At 37.2% G+C, this 17363-nt stretch overlaps 1 protein-coding gene across 6 annotated transcripts in view; it reads right to left on the reverse strand.

Annotated features, from left to right (window-relative positions):
- Positions 1–956: 956 nt before the first annotated feature.
- Positions 957–17363, reverse strand: part of PIK3CB (phosphatidylinositol-4,5-bisphosphate 3-kinase catalytic subunit beta) — a 116819-nt gene continuing 100412 nt past the window's right edge. For all 6 annotated transcript variants that reach the window (XM_069792051.1, XM_069792050.1, XM_069792053.1 and 3 more), the window contains 8 exons: positions 14936–15114; positions 14181–14290; positions 13776–13854; positions 6478–6645; positions 5873–5996; positions 4679–4824; positions 2978–3110; positions 957–2481 (listed from right to left, as the gene is read on the reverse strand). In XM_069792051.1, coding sequence (XP_069648152.1) covers positions 2344–2481; positions 2978–3110; positions 4679–4824; positions 5873–5996; positions 6478–6645; positions 13776–13854; positions 14181–14290; positions 14936–15114 — 1077 coding nt within the window. In that variant the 3' untranslated portion in view covers positions 957–2343. The remainder of the gene's footprint in view (positions 2482–2977; positions 3111–4678; positions 4825–5872; positions 5997–6477; positions 6646–13775; positions 13855–14180; positions 14291–14935; positions 15115–17363) is intronic.

The raw sequence follows: 17363 nt of genomic DNA on the forward strand, positions 1-17363 counted from the left end.
CCAAATACAATATATCCTGTTCAAGGGCTGTTAAGCAATACAAATACTGAGCAGAAATAGTGTTTTCTAATCATCTCTAAATACTAGCTATCTCAAAGAAGATGGTGAGGAAATCACATTGCCTATCTCAAGTACTTTTATAACCTGCATTAAAGCACATCCAAAAAAAATCTCACAACATAAACCATCTTTACTCTGTGTGATATCCCAGTGGTGATTGAGGGAAGGTGTTTCTGTATCTGGAGGCCAATGCTACTTCCGCCATTTTTGCAGAAGGGAATCTACAGCACAGACTTGAATGACTTGTTCAAAGTCTCACAAGAAGTCTGGGGTGGAACGTGGAACTGACTTGCCTGTTTAGCTACAGATATAAAGATGCCATCATGCTCCCTCCTACCACATATCTTGCACACCAGTCCCCAGCAGCCAAGGTGAACTTGCCTACTTTATCTTGAGTTCTGGGAGAGGTTATGTCTCCCTCAACAAGACGACATACCAGAGGTGTTTGAGTACTCTGTCTCAGTGAAAAATGTAACTTGTCCAGGAATGGTTACTTCTGCAAATTTTTTATGCTGTGAATCAGCTGAGGATGAAATTACTTTTTTCAGAGTTGTCACCTGCAAAGTAGTTTCTTTTTACCCCTCATCTCATCTGCTTTAAAAATTAAAAAAAACTTAAAAAGAGGGACATAGCACGCTTTAAATGCTACTACATTATAAATAAAAACCAAACCAAGCAAAAAAAACCCCAAAACAAACAGAGAAAACCCAAACCACAAACCACTTGTTACTTTTACAATATTCTAGAAGTAGACGTCTTTTCAGACAGATTAGCCTGAAGGGTGAGGACAAGAGAATCAAACCACTACATAAAATGCTATGTGGCTCCAGATAGGTTTTTGACCTTTAAAAGAAACAACAAACCCCAAAACAACATCAAAAAATAATAAATCACTCTCAACAAAGTAAAACCACCTTTAATTAAATTCCTACATAAAACAATATCTCTATGCAAAACAACTGTTTAGTCAAAAAGTAAATATATATGTTTAATTCTCTTTCAAATGTCAACAAGAATTGAGAGCTACCAGCGTTCCTTGGAGAACAAGCAGTAGTTAAAGTCTATCTTGCTGATGTTCAGAAACAGTATGTTACATCTTTTAACCAGCAGTTCCCTATTGCACGTAACAAATTGCTCTCCATTTAAGCACCTAAAAGCCTGGTACCTCGCTAAATAAATTAAAACAAATCCAGTTTCTTCAAGCAACCATATTCAACATATAAATCTTGGTAAAGCAACGTTACTGCAAACTTTTAATAAATATAGAAAGAAAAGATTAATGACTTCTCACTGGTGTTTTATGGAATGATCTTTTCCCATAAACACTTGCTTTTCCAAACATTTGGGGTTTTTTGGTATGTGTGCTCTAAAAATCACTATGCGTAGTATATTTCATGAAAATTTTCCATACATAAGTCAGTACATTTGCATGGCACAACTAATCTGAGATACAAGTTTCAATGTAAGGCTGTAAGAAGCTTCTTGCTGAACCTGAAATAAACGTGCCTCTCTAAGAGTTGAAAACAAAGGCCCAGTGGCCGAATGGGAGACCATTACCCACCAGGGATTCTCAGACATGTTTGGAATTGGCCTAACTTTCCTCTTACTGAAGGGCTTCTGTTTTGAGTGTGTTACGTCAGAGGAACAAAATTGTGCAACTCTGAACATCTGGATGCTGCATCATTTTTAAAGGTCAGCCCACCCCCCACCCACCCCCAATATGTACTCTTCTTTCGGCAGCAGTACAAGACATTAAGCAGCTCCCTGTAGTACAATGATAGCGTGGTTGCTATTTACAGTAGAAGTAATGCATCTGTGCCAGTAGGGCAGAGTTCATATGAAAAATATACACAATATGGTCATTTTTAGCCAGATCAGGATATAAAAAAAAAATTTACTCTTCAAGTCCCAACTTTAAACAGAGAACAGTTCTGTCAGAGGTCTCCAAACCTCCTGAGTATGTTAGAGCACATTACCCTAACGTATAAAAACAAATATTTACACCTCCATAAAGTACCAAAGAATTTTTAAAAATGCCTAGTAGCTCTCAGCGTGCAAAGTCAGCAGGAACTGATTATCCAGGATGTTCACTATTTGTAGAGACAGTCTTGGAATGAAGCATTCAGAAGCAGAGTGCAAAAGACTCAGGAATTTTTTCAGCCCATTTCTTTTTGTTGTTGTTTTCTTTCTTACTTAAAAGAAGTTTTGTTGGTCCATACTACAGATCCCCTTTAAAAACACTTATCAAGGTAACATTCAGCTTAGTGCAAATGCAAAACTTTTCTAGGATCTGTAATCTTTTCGAACAGTGTGAGCCATCCAGTTCACTTTAGTAGTCCAACTTTCCCGGAGTGCTTCATCAAACTTTTGCTTAAATTGTTTTAGTGCTTCTTCCTCACTCTTCCCTAAGGCAAGAGAGTCCTAAGATGACAGGAAAACAAGTACTGTTAGGAATTTTAAAAAACACAGTTAAGGCCTCCTCCACCTTTCAACACAAACCACATTCTGGTTTTTTCTGTTTTGATGCTTTTTCACCTATTATTCATTGAGCAACACATCAGTGTTTTTTCCTGGGTTTAAAGATAAAACTAAAGAAGAATTAAGCAAATAACTTTCACCTTTACAAGTCTATGCTTGTGCATGAGCCAAGACGTAAAACATCCCTGAAATGACTACATTTAAGATGCAGGGATGCTGAACTCACTATGGAATGGTTGAGAGGAACGTATATTCATAGTTTCCTTTGCCCGCTAGGACTGACTACAGACCTTGTTTTACAGAGCTGAAAAGGAAAGCTTTGAGAACTACGTGGAAATCTTGAGCAAAATGAAAAACCATTAAAATGTGTTCATCGTAGAATGAAAATTCACATACTGGAAAAATGCTAAGTCCTGCTGAGCTGTAAATCTCACTTTACCTTGAGATACTGGATGTCCTTGACAGAGGTTAGCTCTGGAAGCCCTGCAGTTAACATCAGTGCAAAGAGTGTAATAAATAGGTTTCCATGTTTTCGCAGAATCAAGTATGCTTCTTCACAACACTGGCGGAACCTTCACGTTCAACCACAAAGCACATGCAATGAAGACAATACACAAGAACTTACACAGTTGACAAATACATGCAATGATTTCCAAAAATTGTTATCTGGTCTAACACATATATCATAGGAACACAGTAACAGAAAAGACAGAGATGTCTACAGAACCTGTGATGCATTCCCACACAAATATCCCATGCCTCTCCAACAAGCCCTTAAAACATAGGTACAAAAGACCAAAAGCTTTAAAAAAAACACCACCGTTCTTCAGAAAGAGCTAAAAATGCCAGAGGTAATGCCAGTGTCCCATCTCCCTGAGAATTTGTTAGGTGAAACGCCCTGATGATCCTGTATAGCAGACCTACAGTGGAAAAACAAAAGCTCTACAGCAGTCCCTACCTATCCAGCCCATCTCTGTAAAGTAATTCCTTCCTGCAAACCTGGTCAAAATTGAACCGACTGCCAGGTCTGGCATAAAGACCCATCATGCAGACACTTGAGAACTTGCTCAATGTCCCTAAATGTGCACCGTCCAGTGTCTAATCTGTAAATTTTCACAGGAAGTGGGAAGAACCCTTCAGACTAAGATGACAAGTTATACTTCAAAGAAGAAATTATCTCCTGAGGCATTTTTCAAGTGGAATTCTACTGCCATTTAAAGTACTCCATATTCCACAGCTCTGGCAACAGCACAGTCACCTAATAGCCTTTACTTCATGGTTTTAAAAATGGAGCTACAGGCTGATTTCTTTACTTTCCAGGAGAGACATGGGTCACTGGCAGTTGTTTTCCATTCTTCCTGGACACACCATTACATATATACGTACAGCTTCTTCTACTAGACGTAGCTGTAAGATTTATCAAGCCATACCCAAGTACTTAATTTCATATCTCTATCAATTAATTCTTCCTGTGAAAACTGATAGCAAAGTGAGAGGAATACACTCAGAATGCCCCTCCTGTCAATTGGTAAGAATGACACAGAAGGGAAAGAGAAAACTCTGACTGAACAGATAGGATCACAGAGCCTAATTTTCACTTGTCATGTGCTTTCATGTTCCATTGTAGCTCTCTAACCCAAGATGGGACAGGGCATGCAAAAGTGTTGGATTAAGAGCACATGGCTCTATATGCCTAAGCATCTAAGTAAGGCCAGGATTGATTAGCACACTGAATGTGCACTGATGGACAGAAAAGGCAGAAGGGAGCCTGTTCCTAAGTCCAGTGCTTCATCTCGCTTGAACAATAGTCTGTGGAAGCCCTCCCTAGTGCCCAATGCTGCTGAAGGTAAAAAAAAAAAAAAAAGGGGGGGGGAAGCCCAGAAGAATCTGTCATCTCCTGCTGGACAAGATAAAAAGAACTGTATCTTTCTACTGCAGAGCTGCAGTTTCTGATGTATTATGTAATTTGTATATAGATTCTAGTTCAGGTAGAGAGGTAGATAATATTGTAAATGCATATTAGCACACTTCTGCACAAGTACAAATGAGCAAACCAAACCCAGGTAGGTTCCTGGTGTGCTGGAAATTATCACCAGAGATCACCTCAGTTACAAAAGTTAGAGAACACAATAATACTCACCGACCAAATTTTTCAGTGTTCCCTGTTTTTCCTTGTTGAATAACATGAATGAAATCATAGGTGAGTATGAAAGGTACCCGTTCCCTTTTAATTCCAAACTTGGACTTGAAGTTTCCAAGAATATGCCCAAAATCTATATGAAAGAGCTAAAAAAACAAGAAGTGAAAATTAAATTCTCCAGTGAAATATTTCACTTTACTGGTATCTCTGCAGGATCCTGGTATCAAGAACAGTTAACTTATAATGCTACTCCCCACAGCCCATGGTTTCAACCCTTTGGGAGTATTTAAACATTTCAAGATTTGCTTAAAGTCAGTGATAACATCCACACTCTTACGAGCGACCACTACTACAAATCAGTGTGCAAAAGATTATCTCAGGTTTAAGCTTCTGATGTCTGCCAATAGACATGTTGTTGGTAATATCAGATAGAAAAATGAGACTGATGGAGCCCATGAGGCTCAGCATCATCGTATCCAAGGGCTTCAGAAGCAAACCTAGTAGAACTTAAGTTAACCTCAAGGAACTTGTGACAGCTCTCCCATTTTAGAATCAAAAGTAAGGGCATTTCAGCTTTCTTCTAGTAGGTAAAAACTTAGAATACTGCAAAAGTCTATAAAACTCTCACTTTTAGAACCCTTGCTAGTTTTATAGGCAGAATAATTTAAATAAACTCAGAGAAGTTAGAGTAGAAAGTAACAAATGGAAAAATAAGTTTCTAAGAGTTTACCTAGGTTCTAGGTTTTGAGACTTACAGTCACAGCATTATGCTGGTACTGAGTTCCATATTGAAAACTTCTGTAGAGGTGGGCTGTGGAGACTAATGTCAGGAAAACTACATTGCTCAAAACCACAATTCATGTATTTTTAAGGATGGTCTTTTGCACGATACTCTAAGGCTACTTTTATTCAATGAATCTGAACCATTAACAGGCCTTTTGGATGTTCTGAAAAAGTTCTATAGAACAGCCTCACTTCAATATAGAATTGCTTACTAAACAGGCATTGGTCAGTCCTTCCACTAGTCTTGCATTTCCTCCCTTTGAAGCTCTCTTCAATTCTCAGTAAACAAAGGTATCAGTCCTAATAAAGTGTGGATTTAATTTTGCTGAGACACTAAAGAAATTAAAAGTTCTCAAGATAATTCTTGCACAGAGATACTGTAGTTATTCTGCCTACAGAGGAGATTTTTACCTGACCATTTTTTCTGACCATGATATTGTCACTGTGCCTGTCACCAATCCCCAATACGTAAGTAGCTACACAGTAGCCAGCACAAGACAGAGTAAATTCTTCAATGGCTCGATCCAAGTCATCTCTGTAACCACAAAGACAAACAATATTAGTGCATACTACTGGTAATTCACATCATGCCTTGACCTCAAAAAGGATTTTTGCTTGTTTAAACCAGAAGCCCACCAGGATGCTGTAAAACTAACCAGACTTATTTGAAAGAAAATGCTGTAAAAAGCAACTATGAAGAATAGGAGAAATGCAAATATTATGAAAGGCAACAACATCAAGACTTGAGACCCATGTAGTTTTCTTGGGTTTGTTTGTTTTGCCAGATCCCATATAACTTAACAACATGCAGTCAAAATGCTGCAAATGCCAGAATTCCAGCTGGATCGTTGTTTGAATTCTAAGGGCACCATGAATCTAAGTCAGAATTTGACATACTAGAAAAATAAGTAGTAACAAACTTGCCAGAAGAGCCACACATTCCTCAGTATTGAAATAGAAACTTACAGGAATTTTGTAGCTTACACTACAGATGAGAAAATAACTGTAGAAATTACCCTAAATTGTATTCCTTCAGCCAGTTTAAGAGAGCATCTTTGTTGAATGCAGCAGCAGCAGCAACATTGCTACTATTTAACTGAATGTCAGCAATGGTTTCTGAACTAGAAACAGCCTCTATAAGACCAGAGTGATCTCCAGTTGCTAAACAGCCATATGGCAATATCCTGAAACAAAGCACAGATTCATGTTAAAGATAAAAATAGCAAGAATGTTTCTTTAGTGTATCAATATTGGGCTGAATACTCATGCTAACTTGAACATTAAACTCTCGGGAGGTTCACATACACATGCTGCTTGCAAAGTTAAAATACTAGCAATACATTTAAACCATTAATTTTTCCTATTACATGCATATATGTAAAAAAAGAAATTATAAGCAACCCTAATTTTTCCCTTTACTAGGGAATACAGTTACTTGCAATTTTATAGGAGAAACCATAGAGGGAGCCCTTTGTTTTCATTTGTTAATCTAGTGGTTAAACAGACAGTAAGTTACGCTCATGTTCATTCTAGACTAAATTATTTGTACAAATAGAAAGGAGGATCTTATCCTTTCCCCCCATTCCTCCTATTTCAACTTCAAATGCTAAATACAAACATAATATAAAGTTTTCCAACTCTTATTAATTTTAAGCATAGAAACCTAATGAGAAAGAGGAATACAGCTTTTAACCTGCCTGATATATAAGAATATCCCTGTGCATTCATATACTATGTCTAGTAAAAATATCTACAACAATATAATTGCATTAAAATAAGACACAGTTACAGATATGAATCAAGAGGAGATACGTCTAAATAGATAAGTGTATTTTTCCAAAATGTTTCCTCACTCCAGATGCTTAAAATGGAATGGCAACTTAGATGGGAGCTCAATGTATGCAATGGAAACTTAAAGCAAACTCTTCAAAGGCATTGTATCACAAATTGAGGTGTCTACTCTCGTGCTAGGCATCTCAGGTCAAGAATATTATCTCACTTCTGGTTGTGGATCCATGTATAGAAGAATGGATGCCCATGCGAAGCTAACTGTAGTACACAAGCTATAGACTAGCACTCACTAACTTACAAAGCTGTATAAAAAATTGCAGGACATATTAAAATATTTGTGTCTGTGTATATATATATATGCACACATATAAAGAAAAAGCAGATATTAAGTTTGATTGCTACAAAGCAAACCACATCTCTTACCTGACAGAGCCTATTATCCCAAGCCATAGAAGAAAGATAAATACAATTCCAGATGAAATGAATCAGAACTTTTTAGCATAATAGCTATTAGGTAACTGAACAGTTCCTCTACCTGAGCGATAATACACAACTGAAGCAGCACAAGGAGTAATAACTATATAGTTGGGGATCCTTCTCTACCTGGAACAACGCAAACTGAAAACCAGATTCAACAGTGTATTTAGAGAACACTCAACTTCAAAACAAAAAAAGAAGTGGTGCAGATTTCGAACCTTCTTCCCCTTTCTATTCTAATCCATTTCCCAATTAAAAACCCCAAGTCTCTAGACCAGAAGGTTCTCATGATGAGCAGAAGGGTATCTGTAATTACTGAACACCAGCATTCATGATACAAGGAAGCACTGCCCATCCTTATCATGACACAACAAATTTAAGCCAAATATTGCCAGGTTCAAGTGCATGCTGGCCTTCTTCCATTGCATTTCAACCCACCCCGCTCGCAGCTTAACTGGGCACATGTCCAACAACTTTCCCTTCAAAAGCAAGCAATGATGAAAGCCTTCAGCCCCTTGAGGACTGCGTGCTTACAACTGGAGGAAAAAACATCCTTGTCAGAGAGACAGTTTGACAGGAGTCAAGTTAGGGACAAATCCTCTGGGCCCTTTCCATCTCATTCTGGTCTTTCTGACTTCAACATCTGTCAGCAGGATATGCTCCCTGCTTTTTAATGCCAGTAAGGACCACAGACAGATCAATGCAGCAGTCCTGGGCAGGACAGAAAATTTTCTTCTTCACTCTATTTAATACTGTTCTTTATTTCAAGAGTTTAATTCTCCACAGCAGAATCTTGCCAAATACAACACCAAGTTCTGATAATTTATCAGTACATTCTCTGTAACTTCAGGTCCAATGGTTTGAAAATAATGACATTCATTAGACTTGTAACAAACACATTTTTCAATGTGTTTGTGAACTCTGATTTCATTCATACACATCCGCTTAACATCAGACTTCACAGACGTTAAGGGAGATGAAAATGAAAACTCACTACAAATAGGCAGTGAAATGAAAAAAGTAGTTTGGAGAACTCCCTCCATCTGTCCAAAAAGTAACCAAGTACTAAATACCTTTATGACCACTGACCACAACAAAGGTCATTCACCACAGATCAAACTCCTCAAACTTAGGATTTTCTGTTGCTTGGTTACTTTACTAATTTCTCCCTTAACACAATTTCAATGCTGTAATGTAGGTAATGCAGCAGAAATACTTTTTGATGCAAGGATTATTCTCCTAAGAGATGCAACACTGCAGACCTCACAGCATGCCTGGGAAGACAGATGTTTTGCTCCTTTGCTGTGACATGTATTTGTAATATTTAAACAGTCCTCATAGAAATAATAGAAAGTTATGTAATCTATTATGAATATGCCCACACACACAACTTCAGATGTAGAATTTTTTAAAGCAAAGTAACTTGAAGAGTTATAACCTGTCAGGGGGTTGAACCTCTGAAAGTCTCATTTTGTCACACTGCTGATGCAATCTCAATATAAATATTGTTTAACTCAGCAAGTTTGTTCCATAATTGCCCACATTTAAAGTACAAGAAACAACTACAGATAAACTACTAGAAGAACTGAGGAAGTTTGGCTGCACATACTTACTAACGTCCTAGGCCAACTATTTCCTGCTCAATTTTCAGGTAATAGTTTGTCTTAGAAATGAATAGGTATGGGGATTAATTAAAGAATAAGCTTTTTTGGTTTCCTCATTTCTCTCTGGTACTTGACTGACTGACGTCTAAGGGTAAACTGACTCTGAGCCAGACTCCTCTAAATGACAGAGCAGCATTCTGATGGTCTTTGCTGTTTAATGTTTGGACTGTACTGAGAAGCAGATGCAATTTACATCTGAATTTGTATTCAGTTGTGCACTCCACAGTCCATCCAGTGGTAGCCCAGGATGAAGGACCTACTGGGGTACACTGTTGCATCCTCCTGCATATACGTATTTCCTTTTCTGATACAAACCCATCTTGTTCTGGTATTTAGTTAGAACACACACACGGGAACCTAGAAAACAAAACACGCCATGTGTGAAAGATTGGAAGAGAGAGGCAAACAGCAAGTGCTTCTGCTCTTACAATGGTGAGACAAGTGAGAATCCCTGCTTTTACTTGAATGGAGTTATCAAACTTTCTGTAGTGGAAAAAAGTTGAAAGTGCAAAATCCATTATGCATCCACAAAAGGAAAAAGGGAAGCAACAGCTTCTGGGAAACTAAAGCCTCAAAGGATGATACAGGGCAAGAAGAAAAGACTCCACCAATTGGTACGGATGTAGGAAGTTGTATTGTTCAGGAAAGCAGATCTATGTGATGCTTTTTTGCCTGACACCTTGCCTCTTACCCAAGCAAAAAGAAGCAAGCCAAGTCCCAACTTACAAACAAGGCAAGAGAACTCATTACCACTGGTGCTCATGCACAGATTTTGGAGTTGCCTCTTCTTGAGAGGCATGTAGACTGTAAACATGAAGATCACAAAGTCTTACCCTCTTAGCTGCGTCCTCATGCTCTAGGCATTCAGAGTGCCGTTTTGTCCAATTCTCTTTTCAGTTGAGGCCATTTCAGTGCCTTCTTTTGGCAACTGCCTGGTTAATCTCTCTTTGATAGACATAGAATTGTAACCTTGCCTTAATCCCAGAATTTTATTTTATAATCATAACTATGAGAGGATGAATGGAAGGAAGATGCTCCCAGTTAAGCAAATAAATGGAAGAGGCCAATTATAGAACTTCAATTCTCACTAGGAACTTCCCCTTTCTACTTTTTTTCTTCTGAGAGTTTTAAGTAAAATCTCGGACATCAGAGGCACTTTTTGGTCTTCCTTTGTTGAGTTTAAAAAAATGCCTTAGTCAGGAAAAGCATATTTGATGACTCCTAATCACTACTCCTGTTTGCTAGGCACGGTGTGTGGCCTAGGCTGGAACCACAAACTAAGCTTCTGGGAAGGCAGCAACCGAAGAATGCCTCATCTGGGATTCCACAGCTGCCAGAGGTTGTCCTTGCCCCTAAATGCTGGATCAGTCTCCTCACAGTCTATTTATTATGACGTAAATTATCTAAAGCTTCCTCAAATCAGTGTTCAAATTAACACGCACTCAGCCACCTCACCGCAAATTTATAATTCCAGAAACAATTTACTATTCACAGTCCTACCTTATCCCATACTTCACTCAAAGGAACCTTTCCGTAAGCATAAGTAACAAGTTAATGCAGGCTGATGTTACGTGCCTTACGAAGCTCCCACTATTTTGGTTGAACCACAAAAAATTTGAAATGAGTTTAAAGAATCTAAATGAAATATTTCAAGTAGTATTTAAATAAGTACTTCTAGGCTTTTAAACAACACTTAAAAATTAAACAAGAAGGATTATAGCTCTTTCACAGTCATACAAAATTGAATTTATGGCCTCCAATTGGTTTATAATAATGTGACACCCAGTATCTTCTTTAGAACTATTTTTCTAAAAAGAAATTAGAATTTGAGAATTATATTGGCTAAAACTGGTGCATAGATCTGGCTGGAAAAGTTGCCCATGTACTGGAGGGCTGTATGACAACACTGAACAATACCTGATACTGTTTGTCTCTGGAATACTCTAGTATTCCTACAACGAAGTCACGCTTATCTTAGCAAGCATACGAAGGTAAGAAAGCTGCTTTGCAAGAGACTTTGGGATACAAAGATATTTCTGGTCTGAAAAATGTTTTCTGACATCCAAATAGTGTTCTATCAAGAAAAGAATGCAAAGTGGGACTTCAGAACGTACACTGAAGATGTTCACAACGATTGGAAGTCTCACTGCAAACAGCAATAAGAGGACTGCTCACAGCAGGAAGAAAAAGTGGCTACTACAAAAAATAGTTAAGTCCATTGCTACTTATACAACCAATTAAAAAGTGACTAGCTTACACAGAAGGAGGTATCGCCCTAGAGACCTGACTAATGAACTAATAAATAAATGAAAACCCCACAACCCTCCTCATCATTCTGAAACAAGTTTTCCAAATGCTGGAAACTCCTGTACTCATGATACCTTGGCAAGGTTTATTACTTCATTTTGAGAGAAGTGGCTTTGCAGGAGCAGCAGAGCAAATGAGAAGATTCTTCTCAAACAGAGTATTTCAACAGCTAACAGAACACTGAAATTATGAGTTCTCATTTCTACTGTAAGTTTACAACCTCACAAGACCTGCCCAAAGGAAGCAGAAATAGAAGCACTAGCATGAAATACAGGCGAGTTCAATACCATAAAAACCGCTTTAGTACTTTAGTACAAATGCACTAGGACGTTATGCTTTTTCTCTACTGACTTTGTAATGGCCGAGTTAGAACTACTTCATTGAAATGGCACTGAAAAGTGAAATTTTAAGGAAGCGACAACATTTTTTTCCCTGATATAGTAGCGGTTCTAAATATATCACCTTTCCTGTCAACCTTATCATACTACAGAATCTTGTCTTACTCTTGAATGACTACCCACTATTTATCATGATTCAAAAATACAACTGAAAACGTGCAGTAACTGAGATTAGCAGGTGGTAAGCATAAAACAGATGGAAGTGCTTTTTCTTGCCTACATATTTAAATAATAAAAGTCTTTCACTGCAGGATACTGACAAGGCTAAGAATATAAAAATTCCCACATAGACTCCAGTGATAATCCACTTGTCATCAACCTCCAGCCAGATTATGTAGTTGTCCACCATCCAGAGTATAACATCCTAACTCAAGAGGCAAGTATATTACGGGAGTCAGACTCAAAAGCCTTGCTAAAGTCAAGGTAAGGACATCCACTACTCTTTGCTTCCCTCAAAGACAACTGGATTAGTCAAGCGTGGTTTACCCTTGGTGAATCTATAGTGACTGTTCCCAATTATCATCATTTTTTGTGCAGCAGCACTCCTAGAAGAGAAGCACAAGCAGCTAACTTCTCTCCCAAGACCCTCATCTTCATGAAGCCTGTTACGCAATTAATACAAGACAGACATTCCTCTGTTAAATTTTGTAGGAAATAGATTGCAAGTATAAAATTTATTTGGACAGTAATACATTCATTTGTAGCCATGGCAGCACAAACCATACATGTCCTTAAATAAGACCAAGAGAAATAAGAAAATGTTAAAAAGAAGAGCCTGTATTTGTGCATTCCATAATTCTGGTAATTCTCAACCAGATAGTGAAATTCTATTACAAAGAATCTCAAGCCTCCTATTTCCCCTCCCCAAATTACCAGTATTTAAAGCTAACTAATTTCTAGAGAGTGTTTTGCCTATTAGTTCTACCTATTAGAGAATCTCGTTGGTGTATTCCAGATGCAATCCTCAACAGCTAACTTTTGGCCAGCAGATCTGTTTTCTATGTTTGTACCTCACTTGCACATGTGTATTAGAACTTAAATGTTTCAATTCCTATAATCACTAAGCCCCCATTTTTGCATATGCCTGGAAAATCAGTGGCCATTAAAAGGTAAGTCTGTTACATGAAGAGTTTATGAAACACCTCTGTTTGGAAAGGTCACAGACACAAACAAACAAACAAAGGCACAAAACCTGCTTGCAGGACCCTTAACTCACAGATTGTTTCCTGACCTCATACAATGCTTTTTATCGAGATGATTTTAAAGGATGAAAACAGTAAACTATATAAGAAAACAGCGGAATTTATCAGTATGGAAACTTAGATAAAGGACAAGAGATGCAGTGCACCAGGGAAAATATTGTGTTTGATAATTAAAAAAAAAAAAATTTAAAAAAACCCAAAGTTTCACTTCACTTCTTCCATTATTTCTTTTCATGGCTAAATTCTTTTGTAATGTGGGCCATCTAGGGAGTGAAATGCAAAGAGAAGCCATCTAACTAATTAAGGTAACTGCTTTCTATAGCCTGTTCATCTTGGCTGTGACAGTTGAAACCTCTGGGCATTGATATAGATATTTAGAAAGGGGACGGTAGGGAAGGTATTTAGAAAACAGGAAAGCTTTACTGCTAAAAGTGGACTCTCTATCCAAATAAAATAGCCCTTGAGAGATCCTTACCGGAGATCCAGACCAGCTTCTTTCCAAAGTATGTCCATCAAACGCAAAATCTGGAGCGTCAACATGTCCTGTCGGAGATCTATAACGAAAGGTTCAAACTGCTCCTTCAATTTCTCAGTGTGTTGTAGACAAATTTTCTAATGTTTATAAGGCCTTCAGAAAAAGGCATCTAAAAATACTAGAATATTAAAAATACTAAAATCATCAAGCCTAAAGGTTAAAGTGGGACTAAACATAATTATATCATCATGCCTATACTTTGAAACCCAGTCAGAAGAAGATGCTTGATTTGTTGACCAATGTTAGAGTAAACCATGTTTATATGATGGCAATATACAGTGACACAGCTTAAGTGCAAGTGTGGGAATGAAGAAGGAAAAATTTAAAATTTTTAGCATTTCTTACCATCACCATTTTTAAAGATGATCCCTACAAGATCTCCTCCAAACATTTTATTGTTGTATACTATCCACAGAGGCTTCATTTTAGAATCCATATATCTACACTTCTCAACACTAGAAGAAAATACAACAAAAGATTTGCAAATTAGAGTAATTCAGCTGAAAAGGTCTAAACATGGTTCAAAACACAACGGAACACACAGACTTCCAGTTTGGAAGTACTCAAATGTTCTCTGCTTTCATTCTGCTACTATGCTATGAGTGCTTACCAAGTTATGAACATATCTGTTATAGATGGAATGTATTAGATACTGCAATTGGCATACACAGATCTAATGCTTAAATTAAACACCTGCATTTTCAGAGGAAGTAGTTTTCTTTACATCCTTTCCCATCAAATTTTAGACTTTATATTTAAGTGCTGTTAAAAGTTTTAATGGCTTTTGTGTTTATAGTTATAAACAGAAGCCAAGAATGCAGTCTAATTTGCTTTTAGGCTTGTATTTAAATATATTTAGCTATGGTAATGCACTGACTAAGAGAGTATTAAGTTTCATGGTGGAACACAAAAATCTTCTAATTTAACTGATACCTTAACCTTAGGAAGATTCCCAACAGACCTTCTCTCACTATAGAACATGTTCCCTATGACAGCATACCTGCTGAAAAATACAGCCAAAGGAAGTTAAAGCGCATATGCGTTTCTGCTTCACTGTTTCCATGCAAAACCTACATTTTATTCACTCATTCTTAACTTACTGTAGTTCTGAAAGTATAACAGAAGGATTCAGAGGAGACTGGAGGTCAGAAAGTGCTTCTCTGTAAGCATTTTGTTTCAAGCATGTATGCATTGCATCTTTTCCTTTTGCTTTGCTTTGCTTCATGGCATTCAGCTTAATTAGACTATTTAAAGTCTTCATTTTATTAAGGGCTTCCACCTGAAAGAGATATTTTATCTTTAAAAGTTATTGCTCTGACTTTACACATAATACAATGCAAAATACCATTTCAAAACAAAGTATTAAATAATTCTGTAACTTTTTAAAAATGGAAATAATATATGGCAATTAAGGTGGCGTTCCTGAAAAAACATGAGAACAGCCTTTCCTAAGTCACTTGTGTCCCAGAAATCCCATTTTACTAAATAATAAAGACACTGATGGGATGAAAACTCCTAAGCTTCCAAGTCACTTTTTAAGCATGACTTAACATTTCCAAAAAAATGAAGTATTTTAACATATGATATGTTTACACAAATTCCTTCTTCAAAATACAATTTTCATCCACTAATTCAACAAAGCACATAACATAGATGCCTCTATCCATACTGAAGTCGACATAAATACTGATTGCTTCATACCTCTAACAAAATCAACCATTACTTGAGATGAGCTATGGATGCAGATACTTCACTGTATGCATTCAGTTATTTGCGCACAATACAATATGGCCACATGACTACTTGCAGACAATTTTCACATACATAACTACACATACTTAACTTTTATAGAATAGAGTCGTAAGTGTTTGTTCATTAAAATTCTGCTGAAGTTAGGCATAAGGTAAATGCTCTAATCAGTTAAGGTGGTCCAAATCATAATACCTCATCTAAGCAATATTGTTACCTTAAAAATGTGTAAAAATGCAAGGCAATTATTTGCAATCAATACAGGTGAGTTTAACCTTTTTTTCCCTTCTTCTGCTTTGGAAAGTTTTCTACTGCTATGTAATTTCTAAGAAAGTAAGTAAACTAGTGATGTAAATGTACATAACACTAACAGAAAGAAGCCCTTCAGTAACAAACCTAGATAGCACATACAACAAAGATAATTTCTACACTACACCTACATCTAAGCAACTTGTTAGCCAAATATAAAATAGTCATTACAACAATCAGCTGTATTTGCACTAGCCACAGTTAACATGCTCAGTAATACGCATATTCTCTAGCAAACAGCATCAATTTAATAACTACAAAAGTTGATTTCCATACAAGGAAGCTTCAGTCGAACTTACAAGGTGCTGAGTCAAAACTTACCACACTTCTACAGACAGACTGAACCCTGTCAGGCAGGATGCTGTGGAAATTGTATGCAGTTTGATTATAAAACTGAGGTAATGGAGACCTGCCAGGTCAGCCATCTGTCGAAACCAAAGGCGCTCTGCTTTTCCACTATTCTAGGAGCTGTACAAACATCAGTGACAAGGGAACAAAATAGAACCTGTGTTGTACAGACAGGAACTTTTTAAAGTATTCCTACTTTGAATTTCTTCCGTGTTTGCACAGTTGGGAATTTTTTTGCCCCTTCTTTGATTGTACTGACATTTGTTTCCTGTGAAGTGCACAAAAACTTTACTGACCTTAGGTCTATTGCTTAAAGCATTTCACCACCTAATGTTTTTATGATTTTGACAATACTAACAAGCACACATGTGTAAGAGATGGTCTTTTCAATGTCCTGTGAACTGCAGTAATAAAGAGCACAACAGTACATTCCTGTTCCATATGCCTCTCAAAGCATTGTTTCAATGTAGACAGTATCAAAACTGTCAGAAATAACATTCATCAGACAAGTATCTACTGAGTAAGTCTTCGTGGCCTGATACAGCAAACACATTAATTCCAGAGAGAGATGATTTTTCAAAGATTTTTATGGCCGCAATTTAAATTAACTTGCTAAATCTGCATTACAGACTTCAAACATGATTTGTGAGTGTCTCTTAATAATCTGCTGACACACTTATTAGCGTATTTAAAAGCAAACCTCTCACACTTATTAGGGTATTTAAAAGCAAACATCTCTCTCTTTTTTTTTTTTTTAAATGGTACATCTATATTAACACTAAAATGAGTAGTTGGTTTACTTCAACACCTCTATTTCCAGGAAATACTACATTATACTACAACTTCAGGGGGGGTTGCATCACCTTTTAACAAAAGCCAAAGCTGCAGGAAGTAGTCCTGGAGTCATCTAAAGTTTAGATAGAAAGGTAATAGTTTCTATTGAACAAGCTACCCTTACTGGGGAAAAAGGATCACAAGTTTCAAGTGCACAGAAACCCTTCCTCACTTAATAATCCAGGCAGCCTACTATTCTATTCAGAACATATGCATACCACTGAAAGTCTCTCACCCATGTCAGAAGACTGTAAAAACAGCTCCCGACCTCTGAGTCCCCAGAGCACT

This window comes from Haliaeetus albicilla, chromosome 9 (assembly GCF_947461875.1).
Source record: "Haliaeetus albicilla chromosome 9, bHalAlb1.1, whole genome shotgun sequence".
Classification (NCBI taxonomy): Eukaryota; Metazoa; Chordata; class Aves; order Accipitriformes; family Accipitridae; genus Haliaeetus; species Haliaeetus albicilla.